Source organism: Ochotona princeps, chromosome 9, assembly GCF_030435755.1.
Source record: "Ochotona princeps isolate mOchPri1 chromosome 9, mOchPri1.hap1, whole genome shotgun sequence".
Taxonomy (NCBI): domain Eukaryota; kingdom Metazoa; phylum Chordata; class Mammalia; order Lagomorpha; family Ochotonidae; genus Ochotona; species Ochotona princeps.
Genome location: NC_080840.1, coordinates 37,023,117 through 37,044,855, shown reverse-complemented (window position 1 = coordinate 37,044,855; position 21,739 = coordinate 37,023,117). Strand labels below are relative to the sequence as shown.

Genomic DNA, 21,739 nt, shown 5'->3' with positions numbered 1-21,739 from the left:
GTTTAGCAGTTCCTCAAAAAGTTAAACATAGAAAATTGGGTGGAAAATAGTTTCCATAAAACTTACTGTCCCCTCCAATCCTTGCCATTGCCACAGCTGTGCCTTTTGTTGACATACCTTATGAAAAATAGCATATTTGTTACAATCAATGTTAACTAACTTTTAAAATAATCATGACTTTGTTGTAGGTAATAAAACGCATGATAAAATGCTGTTCTTTACTGAATTGCCACACACAGGTTAGTTTATAATATTATGTTGATTTATTTCATGAATGATATACTTTAAAGGTTCGTGGAAAAACAAATTTATTTTAAAGTATGTGTGAATTAAAGCAGTTTTTTTTTTTTTTTTAACCAAAATAAGCTTAACTCATAGTTCCATTTTGCCACAGAGATTTTGGGTTCCTTCATATGTTTGTTTATCATATATTATAATTCACTGGCCTGGGAAATGGCTATTTTCTTAACAAAATTACTTTCAATTTGTGATATTTAACTGCTTAGTATATTTTTAAAAATTTTTAGTAGTTTTATAGAATTTAACTAAAATGAAACTATGTACTAGAAAATAATGACCCTCCTAAATGGAAAGGATTTTCAGGCACACTTTAGTCATTATGAAGATGCACTTTAAAAACTATAGTGAGATACCACTTCACAACTACAAGAATGGCTTCACAAAAAGACACCTAGTAACAAGTGTTGGTGAGGACATCAGATTGGAACCCTCATATGTTGCTCATGGGAATATAGGATGACGCAGTCTCTGTGAAAGTTTAGCAGTTTCTCAATTAAACATAATTTCTAACTCAGAAATTCTTCTTGGGTTTGTACTTGAGAGAATTGAAAATGTATGGCCCCAGAACAATTCTACCTGGATGTTCATAGCATCATAACTGTGAAGAAAAACAAGAACCACAAATAGTGATCAAATGATGAAAATATACAGTGTTCATGAAATAAAATATTCATCCATAAAAAGAAATATTTATTTTTATATATATATATGGGGAGAGAGGTTTTCCATTGGCTGGTTCACTCCCCAAATGGCAGTTATAGCTGGGCCTGGGCCAAGCCCAAGTCAGGAATCAGGAGCTGCTTCTGGGTCTCCCTATTGAGGTATAGTAGCCCAGTATTGGGGCCATCCTGTACTGCTTTCCCGGGTCTAGCATGGAGCTGGATCAGAAGCAGAGCTGTTGGACTTGAACCAGATCCCATATGGATGCCAGTGCTATAGGCAGCAGCTTAATTCACTGTTACCACAAAAATGTTTCCTGTTACCTTCCCTTTAAAAAAAAAAAAGGATGTGTGTTGAAAGTCAAAGTTATATAGAGAGAAGGGTAGATGTTCCATCTACTGGTTCACTCCCCAGATGGCAACAAAAGCAATGCTAGGCTAGGCTAGTGTCAGGGCCAAGGAGCTTCTTCAGCTCTTTCAAAAGGGTAGCAGCGTGCCAAACACTTAAACCATTTTCCGATGCTTTTCCTTGGCCAGGAGGAGCGAGCTGGATAGAAAGTGGGGCAGCTAGGTCTCAAGCTGGGGCCTATTGGATGCCAACGTTGTAGTCTTAACAAATTACAACGTCAGCCTCAGACCTCCAATGACTGTGCTAAGTAAATGAAGCTAGACAGAAGAGTTCACATATTGTATGATTGCATTCATAGAAAAGGCTGGAAATGGGCAGCTCTGTGGAGACAGAAACTAGATTAGGGGTTACCACAATGTTGAGGAGACACAGGGAATCAGGAATGATAGTGCAGGTTGTGGGATTTGGGAAGAGCAGTGAAAATATTTTGAAATTATTTGTAATGGTTATACAAATTTGTTGTAATATACTAAAAACCTCTCAGTTGTATGTATGTCATATTAATTATTTGAAAAAAGTTTTTTAAGGAGATGAGTATTATAACCTTCAACTAATTTTTTATGCTGTCTAGCAGCCTACAGTTTGCAGGAAGGAGCTTTTGTGGTTGGCAGCAATGAAAAGTTTAATTGCATGACTTGTGTGTTATTGAATGTCATGACACTTTCATTTGTGTTTTCAATTCTAGTCAGTTTTGAAATTAGTGCTTTCTGCCAGCCTCTCATTCAAAGTTGTACTTTAGGTCAATGATGAAGAAATACTTACTGTTCAAACATTTGTGAAATTAAGATTGGGTGTAAATATGAACTAACCCACTGAGCATGCAGACCTTCTTGCAAAATATATTCTTCATATTAGAATAAAGATTACTCTCCCAAGCCAGGGAAGTCACTTTTACTGAAACTGTTTTTAATTCATTTATGTAGGTGGCAATTTTATGTCAGTTCCTCAGAGAAATTGACTACAAAACAGCCTTTAAGTCTCTACAGGAACAAAACAGGTATGTATGATCTTTAAAATAAAGAGATTGAACCTTTTTTTGCTGAAGAGAAAGTAACTGAATTGTGTTTTTCAGTCATGATGCTATGGACTCCTACTATGACTACATATGGGACGTGACCATTTTGGAATACTTGACGTGTATCCTTCCTCAGCATCAGTCATGTTAGACACAAGTATTTCATATCGTGTCTTTTTCTTACCAAAACTGGAAAACAACTAAGTGTCTATTATATAACACTGTCAGGTTTTTTTTTCTTAATTGATCTGTTTAGATCTTCATCATAAAAGAGGAGAAACAGATAAAAGACAGATTGCGGTAAGTTATACCATTCTTCAGTACTATACTTGATTTTTAGAATACTAAACAGTTGTTAAAATTTGGACCAACAAAAAAAGATTCTGTGCTCAGTTACTGCCAAAAATTGGCTATCATTGTTTACTTATTAAAACATCCTAATAACATAAGCTGTTCTGTCTCAGTTTATCTTAACATGTTATGTCATATCTGCTGCAAACCTCCAGATGGTTTCTCATCTCAGTGTGCTCGTGTGACCTGATCCCTTAACTTTTCCTGTGCCAGTACGCCTGTTCTTGAACATGCCCAGAACATTTACCTGCCAAAAGTCTTGAAATTTTTCCAGATCTGTTTTGTCGTCTTGTCAGTGATTATCCTGTCCTGCCCATTTTATAAAATAATGTTTCACCAAGGAAGGTGGAGGGAAGGCCAGGGAGAAAAGAAATACTTCAACCTTGTTTTCCTTCTAATACTCTTATTTTTCATTTTGCTTTGAAATTTTCCACCTGTAAGTTGTAACATATGATAACAGTGTTTATTTACTGATTTATTGTTGCATGACAGCAAGGACTTGGTTCTGTTGTAGTTAATATCTAGACTGGTGCTTGGCACATAAAAAGTGCTCAGTTCCTGAGCAAATGAATGGCTAACTAAAGTTTGACTTACATTCATACTCCAATGCATTTTAAATGTTATGACCAATTTTATTTCCCTAACATTGGATGCATCAGTATCATCACAGAGTTTTCTGGGATTTTTTTGTTTGGTTGGTCTTTTTGCTTGCTTGGTTTGGTTTGGTTTTGTATTTCACTTATATTAGTAAAAGTATTAAATGGTTATATTGTTTTTTGTTTGCTATTTTAAAATGCCTAGGAAACAGCATGAGGGACATTTACTTTGACCTGTGGTTTGGAGGTTCCATGGCTTCAGATCAGGTGGCCTCATCAGTCAGGGCGAGCCAGAAAGCAGAGGCAGAGACACAGGGAGCATGCTTGCTGTTCTTTGTGTAGTTTGAGTCTCCACCCCAGCACTTACCCAAGTTAATCACTTCCCAAGGGTCCCACCTCCAGACTCCATAATTGAGTCAAGCCCTCACTTTAAAAGTCTAGCGATTAACCCAGTCACCACTAACTTAAGGCCCTGAAGTAAACAAATATAAGTTTGTAATAGGGGTACTTCACAGTCAGTGGAGAAATGGAATTCAGATGAATGTGGGGTCCAGCCTAGTGGCCTGGCGTGTTCAGTTGCTGCCTGTGATGCCAGCCATCCCAGGGAGCACTGTTTCACATCCAGGCTGCTCTTTTCATCCTGCTCCTTGCTAATTTGCCTGGGAAAGCAATGGAATGATCCAAGTGCAACCCTGCCCCCCTCATGGGAGACGAAGATCATGGCTTCATGAGCAGTTGGCTCAAAGGTCACAAAATGCCAGGCAGTTGATCCTCCTGTTTCCTTCCTTCTTGAAATACTTTATTTTCTTCGGCTTCCCTGACATTTTTATTCTTTTCTCATTGTTTTTATCTCCTTGTGCCTTAATTTATATTTTGGAAGATTTCTGATTTATAATCTGTAGGTAACCCAATTGATTTTTTTTTTTTTTTTTTTTTTTTTTTTACTTTACTGCTACTCACATGTTATTTTCTGATATGTGGCAATTTCAGCTGTCTTACACTTGGGATTTTTGTAGCCAAGTCTCTTTGGGATACCTTATTTTAAACTTTTAAACCTTTTATATAGAACGTATTACCAGCCTTTGCCACATGCATTCCATCATAGCTTCTTACAACTAAGAAACTATTGCCATTTCTCCAAGCCACATGTCAGGATAGTCTTTGTTTCAATATAAATGGAAAGCATAAGACCCTACAGCATTTTCTTATAAAACACTCCATAAAACACTAGATATTTAGAAGATTGAGATACATCTTTCTAACTATAAAATATTGAGTGCTGAGCAACTGTATTTTTGAATAAATAATATATACTATAAAATAAGCATGAATTTTTCAACATGTCATGTGACACTTTCACCATAAAACATGTAGTATGTCAAGTTGCCAGAACTAATTGGTATTTTCAGCTAAGTAAACATGCATGAACTTAGATATTTATAACTGTAAGATATAGGTCAGCTGGTCTGTTCTTTAAGAGTACCTCTAGTCAATCTTTGTTCATCTTTTCTACCAGTCTTAATTGTTAATTATTAATTTTTTGTTAAAGACTTAATTTCTGACCATTCCTCTAATAACATAACTTTTCTGTTTTGGAAGATCAAAGCTATCGGCCAGACAGAACTGAATGCAAGCAATCCAGAAGAAGTGCTACAGCTGGCAGCGCAGAGAAGGAAAAAAAAGTTTCTCCAAGCAATGGCAAAACTTTACTTTTAAACAGTTAGTTAAAAAAAATTTTTTAACTTTTATTTTAATGAGTTAAAAATAAAAACAGTATTAATGATTTATATAATACATATGTACACAGTGGTGTTTTCAGACAAAAATACTGAAACAAACACTATTTAAAAACAAAAACTATACATTAGACTTCATACCATAACAATAGCTTAAATTTATAATTTCTTCAGAGGGAGAAGAGATTCACATGTCCAACAAAACAAACTAGCAGTGTTTTCTCTAATCATACCTACTTTTTGAGGCTCAAATTTTTGTCAAATTTCATATTATAGCAAGTTCTTATGCCTTTTTAAAAAAATAAATAATTTCTCGGCATCAGTATACATTTAATATTCTTCTGCCTTAAGACAATACAAGGTCAAGTCAGATGTTAGCCTGTGACTTTGACACGTGTCTTAATTCCATACATAGGAATTTTAAAAGAACCTTAACAGTTTCGTGAATAAGCCTATTTAATAAATAAGCCTTTTTAAAAAAAGGTCTTTAGGGATATCTTAGAGTAATAAAGTGACTTTCTCATATAAATAGCTTGTACGAAGGGTACTTAAGTTCTTCACCGAAATTGTGATATTCACAAAGATGATAAAGCACCTACATGTCCTATAAAGCTCCCCAAGCAGGAGCCACATCTAATTTCTTTGGTACTCCCACTATTAGAGCACTATGTTCATCTAAGCCTTACTAGTGAAAAAGTGTTATGGCAAGGCAAATAAACTAGTTTAAAAAAAAGAGATTATATTTCACCATTTGTAACAATTCAAGTCTTACAATAGCCTGCTTGCTATAGCAGCTATAAATTAGTCACCTTATTACAAAACTGAACTTATGTAAACACATTTAAATTTTACTTTCAAGAACCAAATTGCACTAGTTAAGAGTGTAGGAATTTTGAGAATCTAAAAGCTAGATACAAAGCACTATAACACACCCCTTTAAGATAGCATTTATCTAGCCCAAACTTCAATGATAAAATTCCTAGTTTATCAAGATAAGCATCATAACACTGGATCAGAATAAATTGCCATGGCATAAATGATAGCTCCTTCTATCCAGTAATCTTGGGAATGAAGTCAGCTTTGTAAACAAATTCTGCTGTTTCTTTAACAGCTAGCATAGGAATTAAATTTCTTCAGTGCCAATTTTAAATGTTATCAAAGAATGGCAGTGTAACTTTTGAATTGGCTAGGACAGTGATAGTTCAGTTGTATGAAATTCTACCCAAAACTTGGGTCAGTTCAAGCAGGTTGAAGTCAGCTTCTTCAGTGTTTTCCTGGTGGTTTTTCAGTGCTCTTCGGAGGTGTCATAATGCCTCCACTGCACACTGGTGACAGCTGGCCCCCTTTTCTGAAGGAGTTTACATAATTTACTTCATCCTATAAATGTAAACAATTCATGCAATAATTAACCAGCTAAGACAAAATACTGAATCATCAATGAAGTAAAATGAGACTTCTAAATACCTATTTGAGATTATTCAGGCTTAATACTTGTATAATGGTCTCTATATTATGCATTTGCAACTGAGTAGTCATTCTCAAAGTTCAGTGACTTAAACTGCCTGTAACATGTTTCACTTATATATGAGCTGTCTATAGTCTCATCTAGACTAAAGAAGCATTAGTCCTATCAGTAACATTGATCCTGAAAATCAGATTGTGCTCTAACTTAAAACTTTTCCATTTTGAAATCAGCATTATCTGTCAGAACTTTGTTTCCTCTTACCATCTTACATAACTGCTATTGCATAGTAAAATCACTTTCAGTTTGAGCAACTTACTACACTTTTGACCAAAAAATCCTATAAACATACCAGCAGAGCCAAATAATTTGTATGTGTTTGGATATTATGTCTGTCTTCCGCAGGAATCTTCTTAAAAGTCTTCAGCTTCACTGGAGAAGTACTTTTCACTACACTGACAAACGGCACCATCCAGTCTACGCATGCTGAAATGTTGTCCCATTCCAAACCTTGACAAAAAATTCAGGGAAAAAAATGAAGATTTTCTATCAAAAACTATCTAAAAGGGAGACAAAGTTCTCATCTGTTCACTTCTCTCATGTCTGCAATGATCGGGGATCAGGACTGGGCCAGACTTAAAGCCAATTATTAAATTTGAATCTTCCACACTAAGAGAGATCCAACTGTTAGAGGCATCACTGGTGCCATGTAGGATGACCTGTGCTAGCAGGAGTCAGAGTCAGGAATTAAACCAAGGTACTCCATGAAAGGATGGGGGCATCTTAGGGTGGGCATTTGGCCTAGCAGTTAAGGTTGCTTGTGTCCCCATTTTAGAGAACCTGCTATAATTCCCACTCTCTGGCTCCTGACTCCAACCTCAGCATCTTGCTAATGAATACTAGTAGTCCATGTGGGCTAGATTGTAATCCCAGCAACCAGTAGTCACTCCCACCTCACAACTACCATGCCCTTCTGAGCTTCATGGGAGCTCATTCTCAAGTTCACTAGATCGAAAACAGTCTATCGGGTAGGGAATTTGGGAATGGAGTAAGGGAAATCCCAGAGCCTATGGAATTATCATAAAATCAAAGAGGGAAAACAAGTCTATCTTGAATGGGAAAAAGGTAGTACTCTACATTATATGAAATTCAAATGGTCAAATTCACAGATTACACAGTCCCACTAAATGGTGTCAATAGGACGAACATACAAAATAGAGCATTACCTGAAGCTTTCTTAACCACCTGGATGGAGGTAAAATGGCACAGGGCAGCAGCAGCCAGGATCCTGTACTGGAATTCTAAGGAATCCACGGCCAAAACACACAAATCTAAAAGCTAACAAAGGGAAGACAGAAGTATAAGTAATTAGGGGGAAGACTGTAAATATTACATGTTTATACATCAGTCATCTAACATTTAGAGGGCTTATTATATGGACCCTATGCCAGGAACTGCTAAAGCTGTGAGGCTCCAGAGAAAACAAGCCACCCTGAAGTCAGGCTTTGAGATAGTAAGAGAAAGGGATGGTTGCATTGTACTAGAATGAAAGGTACCTACTCCCAACTTGGGGAGACAATGAAGCCTCCCATTACTTTAAATGAGTTAAAAAGACAGTTATCAGGAAGATTTGGAAGCAGGGAATGGCCCACATGTACTCAGAACACCCACAGTGGAGATAAGAAATATCCAAGAAATGCCCTTCTTCCATGTCAAAGGGAGTTGGTTGGTAGATCTAGATGAGATGATAAAGATCTTTACTAAGAACACTGTTCAGTAGGCTGATTGAAGTCAGAGTTCAGATTAGGAAGATTGTAGACTAGCAGGAAGCATTAGGTAAGAGGCAATTTAATGCAGGCACTAAAAACTGAGTATGTAGTAGTGGAGGCAATAAAAGGGCTAGACATGCCAGAGCTTTTGAGGTGATACCTGTCCAGCGGAACAAAATTGTCCACATTAATCCATAAGATAGAAAAATTGGAAGTGAAATATTATTACTATATTCCTGTAGAAACTGGTTCTATGTTATATCAAAAGGACATCATGGCTGCATATGGCAATCTGGGATGCTGAGAATTCTGACTGGAGCAGTGAATCAAGTTACCTGAACTAAGTCAATTCTAATACAAACTATCCAAGTCTATATACTTACTAGATATATAACATAAATCTTACTGAGTGACCCAATACTCTTCCCCAAGTATAATAATTTTCTGGTTCCATATGTAAGATTTTAATATCCTACATGGAATAAGAATGTAGATTTTCTTAATTTTTGTATGTGGCAGAGTTTGTGTTACTAAGCTGTTACTTGTGAGAAGTACTTTATTGACATATTTGTTGTATGCTGATCTAGGAAAGATTAGTTTGAATTTAGGGACTGGCATTGTGGTGTACTGGATTAGGCCTTGCATGTGATGCTGGCATCCCATATGGGTTCCAGTTTGAGATCCAGCTGCTACATGTGCAATCCAGCTCCTTGCTTATGTGCCTGGGAAAGCAGTGGAAGACAGCCCAAGTGTTTGGGCCTCTGCTCTCACGTGGGAGACCCAGAAGCAGCTCCTGGCTCCTGTGTGGCCCTGCCCTCGCTATTGCAGCCATTTGAAAAGTGAACCAGTGGATGGAAGATACCTCTCTTCGTCTCCGTAACTCTGGCTTTCCAGTAAAATAAAATCTTAAAAAAAAAAAATAGAACTTAAATTTTAAAAAATCTATAGCAAAATAAGGTGATTTTAAATCTAACATGTAACTTAAAAGTGTATTTTCCAAGTGTAACGAATATAAGGGAATTATACAGAATGATTCTGTGCTATCATAAGGCCTGTGTACCTTTTCTGGATTCCTAAAGAATGAAAGTAATCAACTTTAAGGACTTTGTTTTTCAGGGTCATTAAACAAAACATTGAAAAAAACATTACACATCAGAAGTTTTGCTCCAATTAAGGACTGAATTCAAAAGATCATTGTCATTTGTATAGCCTATATTTAAGACTATACATACTAAAGAAACTTGTGATTTTTAACATTAGTAGATGTTCAGATGTCAGTACCTGAGCTATTTGAATGAATGTTTCCTGAGAATATTGAGGTAGAAGAACTTTAGGAGCATCTTTAAGAGCATCAACTTGAAGAAAGAGGTTCAGCCATGAGATGACTGTTACAGGACATAGTTCCCAGTTTAAAGCCTGTTAATGAAATTTCAAAATGCTTTTGTTAAACAGTGTAGGCACATAGACATTCTATAACAGTTTAGAAGCTAATACTTCACCCAACTACAGTGTATTTCAATGCATTAACCTTTTTAACTGGATGCTAATAAGAAATTCAGCCATAATTACTGTTTTACTAGGTTGCAACTAGAAATAAAGATGTAATCATTATTACCTTTAGTATAACAAGTTCCATCCTTAAGATATCTTCTTCACTGCAAGCACCATCAGTGACATAAGCAAACTCTTGGAGTTTAGGGGCATAGATTTCCTTTAAAGTAGAATTTTTCATTAAGCACAAATGAGATCAACAAAATAATTATAAACTATATAGGTTTCAATTTTAAGGAAAGTTTCACAGTGACTGTAAATCTTGGTAAAATAATTCTATAGCCAGAAAACATTGTTTTTAAGACAATCGAGATTCACTAAGGTCTAGGAACAAAAATCATTTCCTTTACCCTTATACAAAAATGGAATTAAAACATTTTATGTTTAGAGCAGTATGACTAGAATGATCAAAGGATTGCAAGAGGGACCAGCACTGGTATTGTGGGTAGAGTTGCCACCTGGGATGTTGGCATCCCATATGGACACTGGTTCATGTCCTGGCTGCTCCACTTCCCATCTGTCTGCTAATGGTGTAGGAAAAGTAGCTGAAGATGCTCCTCATGCCAGAGTCCCTACCACCAAGTGGGAGCCCTAAAGAGCCTGGCTTCCCCCGGGAACCAACAGGTGAAGTCCCTTTCAACTATATAATAGTAAATAAAATCTTATTTTAAAATTTACCACATTAGTGAATAGGCTTTTAGTATAAAAACATAGATTTTTTTTTAAGGTTTAAGGAAAGAATATATTTGAATCACATAAGCAAATAAGAAGGTATTACATAAGAATATATATATGTATATATCTATATATGACAAGTGTGCATTAAGGAAATCTAAAACATTCACAATGTGGAGAATACTTTTACAAGATACAGAAAACAACTGTTAAGACAGGCACACCCACAATTCATAAACATGCTTGTGAAGATAAAATGCCACTGAGCCCACTTCCCAGATGTAAAAAAGCTACAAAATCGTTAATTACTGGATATTGCCTTTCATTTTGCATTGAGTTTCAACACTGATTGGTATGAATTCTCAACTACTGTTATTTTTCAGTTTTCCTGCATGAATGCATCTATTTAGTATGAATGCTTAAACAGCAACATTATTTGCATGGAAGTCACCTTTGATGTCATTTTAAATTTAAAAACGACATTATAACTGGAAAGTTTTTACACTTGATCTGAACCAAAAGGCTGAGAAGCGAATAGAAAGTTTTTATTACAACATATAATGCTTTGGAAGATCTCAAACTCCCAATCACCATGTTCCATCAACCATAAGTATGATCTAAGAAACCCTAACTTAAAGAAAAAATCACAAATGTGAAAAACTGGTTATGTTTAAAGATTATAAAATTGATTTATTGTAAAAGCAATTCAAGAATACCCAGTTAAAACCTTACTACAATGCTACTCAATACAGCCAAGAAGCAGTTAAACACTTTTACATCAGGAACAAGGACATAAAACAAGAAAGATCACTTCAAGGCTGTGATTCAAACTAAAAAACAAAGGATGCTTAGGTCTCCTTAAGGTCAGTATGTAAGATATAATAAGATCCAGGCACTGTGTCAGTCAGGTATCACAGTGTTGCTACAACATGGAGGTACAAGTGAGCAATTCAAGGGGAAATAAAGATCTGCATATATTTGGGTGGGTGGGAGTGGGTTGTGAAGATTTAGTGGGACCTTACTAGAGAATTTTATAACTACTTTCTCTTCAATAAAGTCTTGTCTTGTATCTTGCTGTCTTTGAAAGCAGTGTTTTTAGTCACTTAAGTATACCCACAAACAAGAAAAAACATAGTATTTTTTCACCCATAGATATCTGAAACAGTATGATTTCGGATAAGGTTTCTCAGAATATAAACTTGGGTAATAGATATGGCAGATTTGGGAAACAGCCTTAGCTCAAAAACACATAGTGAAGAAAAAAAATATACTTGAGTGATATATGATCACAATCGTCCTTTAACTGTAAAATGATACCCACCACAAAAATTGTCAATGAGAAACAGTGATGTTATCCATAATGTAAACATTTCAGAAAAGCAAGTAGAAGGGTGGAACAGCAAGCCAATTCAAGTCCCAGTACAGTTTCCAATCCAGCTCTCTGCTGGTGTGCCCACGAAGCAGAACATGCCCCAACTACTTGGGCTACTGCCACCGATAACGGAGACCTAGATGGAGCTCCTGGTTTCAGTCTGCCAATATTGCAGCTATTTGGGGAGTGACCCAGCTAATGGAATCCCCTTATATAAATAAATTTTTAAAAATAGAAATATGAAGGAAAATCTCAAGCAGGAAAATAAATGCCTTCATGGTACCATCATCAGATACAAAAATACAGGCCAGATAAACCATTATTCTAACCAGTGTGTAACATTTTGCACATGATTTGCTGTTTAGCGCACTGTGCTACAATGCTGGTCCCAGATGTCCCTTTTCTGTTGAAGCCAGGAGCTGTAACCACTGTTTTTGGGTGTAATATATCTAAATACTGATTTCCAAATCTAAACCAGAGACCAGTAGTAGTAAGCTCGACCACTAGAGACGAGCTTACTCTTCTGTTATATCTAGAAAATAAATGTGCAGAGGAACAGAACCACTCACCTTTTCTACGTAAATATGAAAAAAATAATCCTATTTGGGATTAATGTGCTAATTAGGAAAACAAGTTTTCTATTCATATATCCATGAATAAGCTTTAAGAACTTACCTCAAGTTTGGAAGCAATGAATAATGAGGTAATTCCAATGAGCTGAAGCATATTTTTATTTATATCCTTTTGTGTCAACATAAATCTATCAAAAAAGTCTTGTGCAAGATAAAACGTTTCTCTGTGAAGTGTATATACTTCACATACCTAGAAGAGTCCAAGAAGAGTCCAAATGTTTAGATATTTTCTCCAAGTTTCTAATTAGAAAGTCCTCTCAGTATGCCAGACTTGACTTTTAAGCCAAATTAGCATGTACAAATAGGAGAAAGAAACCTGTTACCATCCTACTTTACTCTTACTAGCTTTATTGTTTTTTTCTCCATGTTTTTACCTTATTTTTCATATTTTACTGCATTGGCTAGTATAAAGGAATATTAAATAAATAATAATAAAATCTTAATGTTTCCTTCTTGCTGCTAATAAATATCCATCATTCCCCCCTTACAATAAGAAAATATTTTTAAATCTCACAATCCTGTAAAGTAGGTATCAACATTATCCACAGTCAGAAATGAGGAAACAGGCAAAAATACATGGATCCTAATAACCCTGTTTTACAGTCAGTAGAGAAGGCAGATGTTTAGCCCTTGTAGTTAAGTGGCCTTCATCTTCTATCACAGTGCTTGAATTGAGTGTGATGTTTGACTCCAGCTTCCTGTTAATGAAGACCCTGGGAGGCACTGGTTATGGCTCAAGTGATTGTATTTCTGCCATTAAGGGAGATGTGGATTAAGTTTATGGTTTCTGTTCCAGTATTGCTAGCATGTGGGGAGTGAACAAATGAATGAACAAATGAATGGAAGCTTGCTCTCTGTCTCTTTACCTCTCAAATAAATAAAGACAAAACATCTTTTTGCATCTGTTATATCCTAAGAATTTTATAATTTAAACTATTGGGCCCGGCGGCGTGGCCTAGCGGCTAAAGTCCTCGCCTTGAACGCACCCCGGGATCCCATATGGGCGCCGGTTCTAATCCCAGCAGCTCCACTTCCCATCCAGCTCCCTGCTTGTGGCCTGGGAAAGCAGTCCAGGACAGCCCAATGCATTTGGACACTGCACCCGCGAGGGAGACCCGGAAGAGGTTCCAGGTTCCCGGCCTCGGATCAGCGCGCACCACCCGTTGCAGCTCACTTGGGGAGTGAAACATCGGATGGAAGATCTTCCTCTCTGTCTCTCCTCCTCTCTGTATAGGCTTTCCAATAATAATAAAAAATCTTCAAAAAAATTAAACTATTAAGAAAATAAATTAGGGTTTTCAATTTTTGCATCCCTAAACAAAGAATAACACTGCTGATTTATCTGTCTCTAGGATCACTAGAGGTTTGGAAAAAGAAAAACCCTATCACCTTCTTGAATCCACATGATTAAAGCTAATATTTTCTTTTAGTCACAACAAAGACTTAACATGACCTTATAGCTTTTGCAATCTATGCTGCCATGTGCTATTCCATCAAAAAGCCTATAGTCTTCCTTTGAATTCATCATTGTCATAAAGAGCAAGAGTTGTTAGTAAAACAATTGATTTGTCTTCCACATGAGCAATCATTTATCTAAAAATAAATTTGATTTTTTAGTATTATCTAAAAAGGACTAACAAGAGCAGAAATTCTGGCATACATCAAAAGGGATTCCAGCATCATCATTACTCCCTTAAATTAATGGCAGAGTGTATCTCTGAAAAGAATGTGAGTACATAATAAAGGGACACTAACAGAGGGCTTTGGCTAGGCAGTTTCATTATTGTTTAGGACATAGAAATCAGGTTTCCTACTCACAATGCAGATTTTTAAGAAAGCAGAAAAGAACTTCTGAGGGCTCAAATACCTAGTTGCATAGCAGAATTCAAAACCTCATCAACCATATATATTCTGTTATCTACAAACCCTGAACCAGTGCCTGGTACATAGCAATGCCCCTAGAGACTAGGAATTCTGAGTTGGATTTAGGTTGTATATAGTGTTTGTGCTATGATTGTATTCTTACTGTCATTTTCTACGTTGGGTACCATCAGTTACAATAAGTAAACCCCAAAAGATGGGCCTGGGGATACCCGGAGAACAATTTAGCCTTTATATTCTTCTATAACAACAAAGGAAATTTATATTTTCTGAAACGTACCTCTAAAAGCCAGTCTAGAAGTATTGACCTCATTTGTGGTTCCAAGTCAGAATGCAGCATTTCAAAATGCTTGTCATGAACATATCTGTTTTCCTTTTTTAACATGTTTAGCCAAACCTCTTTTGAACATCCCCAGCTATGGAAAGGGAGAAAAATAACAATTTAAATGTGTGATCAAGATAATATAAAACATGTTTTATATATAATAAAACTTTCAAATGAAATTTGGAAGAAGCTTATTAATTAGGGAAAAATTAATTTTAGAAAGATCTATTTATAAAAGCCAGGAGCCAGGAACTCTATCCTGATCTCCCACTCCCACATGGGTGGCAGGGATTCAAGTACTTGGGCCATCTCTGCCTTCCCACGTGCATCTGTAGGAAACTGGATCACAGGAGGAGTAGCCAGGGCCCAATTAGTGCTCTGATGTGGGGTGCTGGCGGCATTAAAAGCAGCAGCTTAACTTGCTGTACCACAATTGGCCCTACTGTAATTTTTAGAAACATTTCAGATTTTCCATCAAAAAGTAAAAGCCTGAAATAACACACCAATAAGGTGGACTGCAATAATTGGTAGATTCTGGGCCTGGTGTGGTGGTCTAGTGGCTAAAGTCCTCACCTTACAAGGACCAGGATCCCATATGGCCACCGGTTCTAATCCCAGCAGCTCCACTTCCCATCCAGCTCCCTGCTTGTGGCCTGGGAAAGCAGTGGAGGACAGCCCAAAGCCTTGGGACGCTGCACCCATATGAGAGATGAAGAAGAGCTCCTGGCTCCTAGCTTTGGATCAGTGCAGCACCGGCTGCTGCAGTTGCTTGGGGAGCGAATCGTTGGACTGAAGATATTTCCCTGTCTCTCCTCCTCTCTCTCTCTCTCTATATATATATATCTGCCTTTCCAATAAAAAAAATAATTGGTAGATTCTAAGAGTGCGTTATAGAGCTGTAATTACAGTGTAGGCTGTTTAACCATCTAGCATCTCAAACCAGCACTGGTTTAAGTCCCGGCTGCTCTACTTCTCTTCCAGCTCCCGCTAATGTACCTGGGCCCCTGCACCCATGTAGGAAACCCAGTTGAAGCTACTGATTGCTGGTTTTGGCCTGGCTCAGCCCTGGCTATTGCAGCCATTTGGAGGGTGAATCAACAGATGTAAGATCAGTCTTCTCTCTATGTATTTCGAAGAAGTAAATCTTAAGAAAATGTTTTTCAGTCCCACTTTTAAAATGTATTAAGGGTTACTTTTAAAAATTTTTTTATGAACAATAGTTACATATTAAAGCATATGATCACAATAGAGACTAGTCTGTCATCTGCAAATAGATCCTCCATAGTAGTCACATACACTAGGGTAAGATGGATCAAACTGTGGGGTAGGAAATTCATGTCCTCTTCTGTTCGTTTTCTTACTAAAGCCAAAAATAAATTACTACACTGCATTTTGTATAAGCTGTACCTCTTACTCAAGGACTGGAAAAAAGCACAGGCAGCATACATCAGTTTGAAACGCTTTCTAGATTAATAGTTTAGGTAAGTTATTTAAACTATTTGGAAGGCTGTGCTGGGTGAGTTTTCTGGTGCAGCAGTTAGAGCACGGCTTTGGATGCCTGGACCCTGTGTTGAGAGTACACGAGTTCGAGTCCTGCCTCTGCTTCTGGTTCCAGCTTCCCACTTACACACCTGGGAAGCAACAGGTGATGGCTCGGTGAGTCAGTCTCTGCCTGAGTCCTGGCTGGAACCTCAAGCACCTGTCTCTGGCATGGCTGATTGGTGGGTATTTGGAGAGTGAAGCAGTGGATGGCAGACCTGCATGTCTCCCTGCCTTCCAGATCAAATATTTTAAAAAGAAGTTCTTGGAAGTTTAATAATAGCAGATAGGAAAATAATCTTATTGACTTATGTCTTAACTCCAATTTGTGCGAATAAAAATACTTGATAAAGTGATACATGTTTAATATTAAGGAAAGCAGTTTTTCAAATGAGTTTTTTCTTTATAATGAAAGCAAAAGATATTTCAAAATAATCACATATTAAATCAGCACAATTTTAATTTGATATAAAATGAATTTTTTTTCTTACCTTAAGTCAGGCAAAGGTGAAGGATTAATAAAAAGGTTTGTGAATCTGTAATTTGTAAATCTAGAGAAATCACTTGTTCCCATTTCTTTGTGAGGTGTCTCAATAATAACGCAAGGACTGACTCCCCCAGACAATACAGGTGGCCAGCAGTTCTGTCAGGGAGGAAAAAAAAACTATATGTGCAATAGGAAACCTTAGCTTTTGTTCTGCATGTTTTATAACTGAAAGCTAATATTTCTAGACCATCTGTAGTTTTAGCTCATATAGCTGATAATCCAGCTAACCTGACATTCAGATTTTATAAGTAAGACATAGCTCTCTCAGTCTTCATCATAGTAGCAGGATGTTCAGACAAGAATTCTGGTAATAGAAGACATTCAGTATTAAAGCAGAAGACTAAGAATAAAATACATCTTTTGTATAAAATGCTAATTACCCTCACGATCATATAAAATGCAGCTGTCTGTATTTAGAAATAACAGTACTTTTTAAGAAAAATCCTTAAGCTGGTTCTGATATTTTAGAATACTTAAATGCAAAATTTTAAAAATGGAATCAAGTTGGATCAGTTACTTAAAGGACCCCTTCTCCAGTAATGCTGGGTCTCCAAAGGGACTTACTGCCTCTAATGTACGTTCTGTACAGCACCTAGGGGGAAGAGGTGGCCAAGGGCTGGGCTGCCGGCCCTCAAAGATCTCACATGGCATTTATGCCCAAGAAGCAGCTACGAGGCTCCTGCATTGCCGTCTGAGCGGGAACAAAGAATATACTGGACAGATTAGGCGGGCCCTGGTGCACCAGGCATTTCCAAGAGGGAGGGATTTACAGAAAGGAACCAGCTGCTTCAAGGCAAACTACTCCGCAGCTGTAGGAGGAATAAAGCACACAGAAACCACCGAAGGAGAAGCACCTTCCTGCTAACCTCCAGGGACACACAAAGTCCAAGAAAGCAGCAGAGAGATCCTCCCATTGCCAAACAGTTAACTCCCAAGTGTGTTCTTAAGGCTCCAGTATCCTGCGTGTGTGTCCCCCGCCCCCTTCGCCTCCCTCACGCGACCCAGTTCTGCCTTACCCTAATCTCATACTGATGCTTCTTGGTGACCTTTTCCTCTTTTCTTTTTCTGACATCCTGGACAATTGAAAAGAGCATTAGTAAACTAACGTCCCAGCTAGGAATTCCTTCCCCACTCCTTTTTCCCCAATCACCTGGGCTGTTTTTCTCCTCTTGGCTTGGATTATCTGGGCTTCTGGTGGGGAATCCGTCTGACTGGGCTGGGGCTGCTGCTTAGCTTGTAAACGGCTACTGTGGTGAATTTTTGAAAAGTTTAATTAGTAAGCCATGTATTCCGCAGGCAGCGGCCAATTTCTGACACATGTCTCCACGACAAGTAATATTACCTGCGTCTTGACATTCTCTTCTTCCAGGTGTATGAAAACTCTTAAAAGGGGGGAAAAAAGAAAACCAGAGTCAAGTGGGTGTCATCCATATTCTCAAAGCCAATCAGGTGACAGCCGGGCGCTTTCTCAGGTGGCCCAGGCCTCTTAACCGCGCTGTCCCCTGCGCCGCCGCTAGCGCTCTCATGGTCATTATCTTGGGACACAAACCCTCATTTTCGAAGTGGATGTGCAGCCGGGGTGACAGTAAGTGCCTGTAGAAATTGTACCCCTGGCACCACGAACGCGCAAGGCAGGCAGGAAGGTCTCCCGGAAACGAGTAGTTTGCCCCCACCCCCCCCCGCCCCGCGACCCTCGTCCATCCTAAGCGGGGCTTGCGGGGCACCCCCCGGGGAGAGAGGGCTGTGGAGGCGCAGCGCTGTGGAGAAGCCGGTTCCGCGCCAATTTGGAGAGTGGCGGGGAGCAGGGGGCGGAGGAACCGAAGCTGGTGTCACGTCCTCCTGGGCGCTGCCCGCGCCTGCAGGGGCAACCGGACCCCCCACCGCCATCCCCCCCGCCAGCACTCCAGACGCGGGAAGCGCAAAGGGGGGGGGGCAAAGAAAGGGAGAAACCGCGCTGGGCTCAACTTTCCTCCCCGTGAAGCGGCCAGGACCTCCCCTCTCGGGTCTCCCGCCGGATAGCTCTTCAAAGCCAGGCGGGACACACAAACCCACCCTCCCAAGTCCCCAAGATCAAGGACTTCTGCCCTCAACTTTAGGGACGCCTTCCATCCCCTGTGGCTTTCCCGTCCCTTGCCAGGGTCCTGACAGGGAGAGATCGCGGGCGCCCATTCTCAGCAAGTCACCCAGTTCCCAGCCGTCTTCACACTGCTTTTCCCCCCAGGTTCCCGCCCTCGGGATGGATCGACCCAGAAGGGCTTTCTTTCCTCCCAAAACCGCCTCCCTCCGCCGCTGTACGCCCCACAACTCCTCACCGCCAGACCCGCCACCGCTCGGCTCTCAGCTGGCGCCGGCGCCAACCCAATATATAGGCCTGGACGGGCCCGCCCCGCACGCATGCGCCGCACACTGACACCTCGGGCCAGCGCGCTCCCCTCCCCCGCCCGCCCGCCGGCCCGCCGACCCGCGCGCGCGCCGCGCCAGGCCCTGCCGTCAGCGCGCGCCGACCCACCCGGGAACGCCTCGGCGGGCGCCCCGCTCCCCGCTTCACCGCGCCCGCACGGTCGGGCGGCGGCACGGCGCAGAGGCGCCTCCTGAGAGCCAGGCGCCCCCGCCTTCAGCCGGTTCATCTGGGTCTGTCAGGCCGCGGCTCCCACGGCCTGAGGCGAAGCGGGGAGGCGGCTGAGGCGAGCGTTCCATGCGGAGCGAGAGACGGCGCAGTCCTGAGGCGCGCCCCGGCGCTCCCGCCAAGGCCTCAGGGAAGCTGGGTTTTCCGGAGGGAACGCCGGGCCGGTCGGACACGCCCCCTGGAGGCGGGGCGCCGCGCTGGCTGACGAGCCGACCAATGGCAGGCAACGGCTGCTGCACAACGTGGAGCTGCTCAGATGTAAACACAGCTCGGGGCGCCGCAGGACACGTGCGCCCGCGCGCGGCGGTCGGGGCCCAGGAACCCGCGAGCTCAGGAGCTCGGGAGCCCGGGGCCCGGGGTCGCCCGCCTCGGCCCTCCAGCTGCAGCCACGCTCCAGCCTGGCCTCTGCAGCCCACCGGCCGGGGTATGCTCCAATCCTGATGTTCCGGTTCCCTGCCCTAGCCGATCGAGTCACCCTCCCCGTGGGCCGGCTACGAGGGGCCCCAGGCTCGCCGCCCTGCACCATCTTTACAATCCCGTAGCGCCCGCGCGGGAAACTCTCGCTCCGCAGAACCCGCCCTTTCCTCTCCTCCCAGCCTCCAGATCCCGGTCTCTCGCTGGACAACAGCTCTCGGGAGCGGCCATAGTTGGCATTTCCCCCCTTCTCTCGCTCGAGCCAGCGCGGCGGCACCCCCCTGCCCCCCACCCGAGAACCCTGCCGACGGGGAGAACGGTGGCCGACACGCGTAGGCCTGGAACCCGCCGGCCCGCCGCGCCCCGCCCAGCCCCGCCGCCAGCGCGCCCTGCGGAGCCCGCGCGAGCCGCCTGGCGGGAGAGAACTGCCCGCCCCCGAGCGCTCCTGGTTGGCGCCAGGCCCTGCGCGCGGTTCTTTCAATTTACGCCCCCCCCCCAAGCCCCCAGTGATCGAGCTTGGGATTGGGGGAGCCGGGACACCCATCTTCCTCTGTTGACGCCCCCGCCCCAACCCAGGACAACACATCTCCAACTGCGACCCGCGGATGGACTCCGCAAACAAGCTTTGCACGGACAGCTCCCGGAACAAAGCCGCTGGAGGCGGGCAGCTCCCTCTAACCCGCGGCCGCAGGGGCCGGGGGCGGGCAGATCGGTGGTGTCCGAGCTCCCGGGCCCCCAGAGCGTCTGGGGCCGAGCGTGGAGCCCTTCCCGAGATGCACCAGGCGGCGGTGCACCACCCGGCCTTTGTGCGGCGCGCAATGAGCACTGCAGAGTCTGCTCTCCCGGGGTCCCGGGGTCCCGGGCCGGCAGGTCCTTGCACGCTTCTTACAACCTCCTGATACTGGCACAGGGGTTCTCTCTCCTCTAAAGCTTTCGCCTAAGGGCCTTGCCCAAGATGACGCAGAATGAGAAGGAGCCGGTGCCAGTCCAGGAAAACTCATTGCACGCTCAAGCAGGACAGGCGGCCCGTCCCTTTGCAGAGGACTCTAGCGCCTGCTGCGGCTCTAGGCTTAGAGCGCTGATGGAGTCAGCCAGCCTACCTTAGCTTAGCACACAGGAGGGGGCCAACAGGCGCTCCTCGGGGAATGAAAATATACCGAGAACTAGGGCTGTGGGGGTTAGTCTTTGAATACATGTGGGTCACATCCTGCGATGACTAGAGGACAGTGGTGGTAAAGGAGAAATTAGAATTCCATGGCAGCCACGCCACAGCGCAAGTACTTGGCCACGAGGGATGGAGGGGTCTGTAAAAACTTGGGCTCTCCTCTCACATGGCAGGCTGCTAAATCCCTCTTGGCGGGGGCGGGGAGGGGTTCTCTAGAAAAGATGTAACAGGACACTCATCTCACGGGTTGTTTTAAAGAGTAAATTTGATAATACATACAGAGACATCGTCTCCCATATGTACCTGTCACAGAGCAGATGTTCCAAAGTATCAGCTTTTCTTGCTTTTACCCACCCCTCTGCCAGGAGAGATTTAAAAATTATTGGAATAAACAAGGCCAAATTATAAAATTTCTGCTCCCAGAATTTTGTTTTGTCATCTTTGGGTGCCTGAGTTTAAGCAGCATATTCTAATTTTTCATCATTTCAAAATTCTTGAAGTTCATTTTTAACTTCCTCTTTTTTCCACTCAGTTTTAAAATTCAGCTGCTTTGAAATATATGCAATTCTTTTATATTTTAGAGAATTTTTAGCTAATTCTTCTGAAGTTTTGCTTTTGTTTGAAGTTAAGACACTCTGGTGAATAAACTATTGACCCCTATAGTGTATCTTTTGGATAGTTATTTGGTTACTCCCACATCAGTTTCCAGGACGAT

At 41.5% G+C, this 21,739-nt stretch overlaps 2 protein-coding genes across 5 annotated transcripts in view; one reads left to right on the top strand and one right to left on the bottom strand.

Moving 5' to 3' along the window:
- INTS8 (integrator complex subunit 8) overlaps positions 1-7,619 on the top strand; it is a 53,582-nt gene extending 45,963 nt beyond the window's left edge. The window contains exons 23-28 of the mRNA XM_058668601.1: positions 189-239; positions 2,292-2,365; positions 2,441-2,505; positions 2,640-2,683; positions 4,930-5,049; positions 6,934-7,619. Of these exons, the coding sequence (XP_058524584.1) occupies positions 189-239; positions 2,292-2,365; positions 2,441-2,505; positions 2,640-2,683; positions 4,930-5,046 (351 nt within the window). The 3' untranslated portion in view covers positions 5,047-5,049; positions 6,934-7,619. The remainder of the gene's footprint in view (positions 1-188; positions 240-2,291; positions 2,366-2,440; positions 2,506-2,639; positions 2,684-4,929; positions 5,050-6,933) is intronic.
- On the bottom strand, positions 6,125-19,739 carry CCNE2 (cyclin E2). 4 transcript variants are annotated; one of them, XM_058668609.1, is made up of 12 exons: positions 19,329-19,739; positions 18,162-18,201; positions 17,970-18,063; positions 17,836-17,892; positions 16,764-16,915; positions 14,689-14,824; positions 12,571-12,717; positions 9,913-10,008; positions 9,579-9,713; positions 7,755-7,866; positions 6,881-7,038; positions 6,125-6,443 (listed from the first exon to the last, which is right to left on the bottom strand). In XM_058668609.1, the coding sequence occupies exons 1-12, from the start codon at positions 19,444-19,446 to the stop codon at positions 6,330-6,332; spliced, it is 1,359 nt and encodes a 452-aa protein (XP_058524592.1). In that variant the 5' UTR covers positions 19,447-19,739; the 3' UTR covers positions 6,125-6,329. The 4 variants fall into 4 exon arrangements, with proteins under 4 accessions (XP_058524592.1, XP_058524591.1, XP_058524593.1 ...); XM_058668608.1 differs by having other exon boundaries at positions 17,970-18,066; positions 19,329-19,738; XM_058668610.1 differs by lacking the exon at positions 19,329-19,739 and adding an exon at positions 19,132-19,250 and having other exon boundaries at positions 17,970-18,066.
- Positions 19,740-21,739: the final 2,000 nt, after the last annotated feature.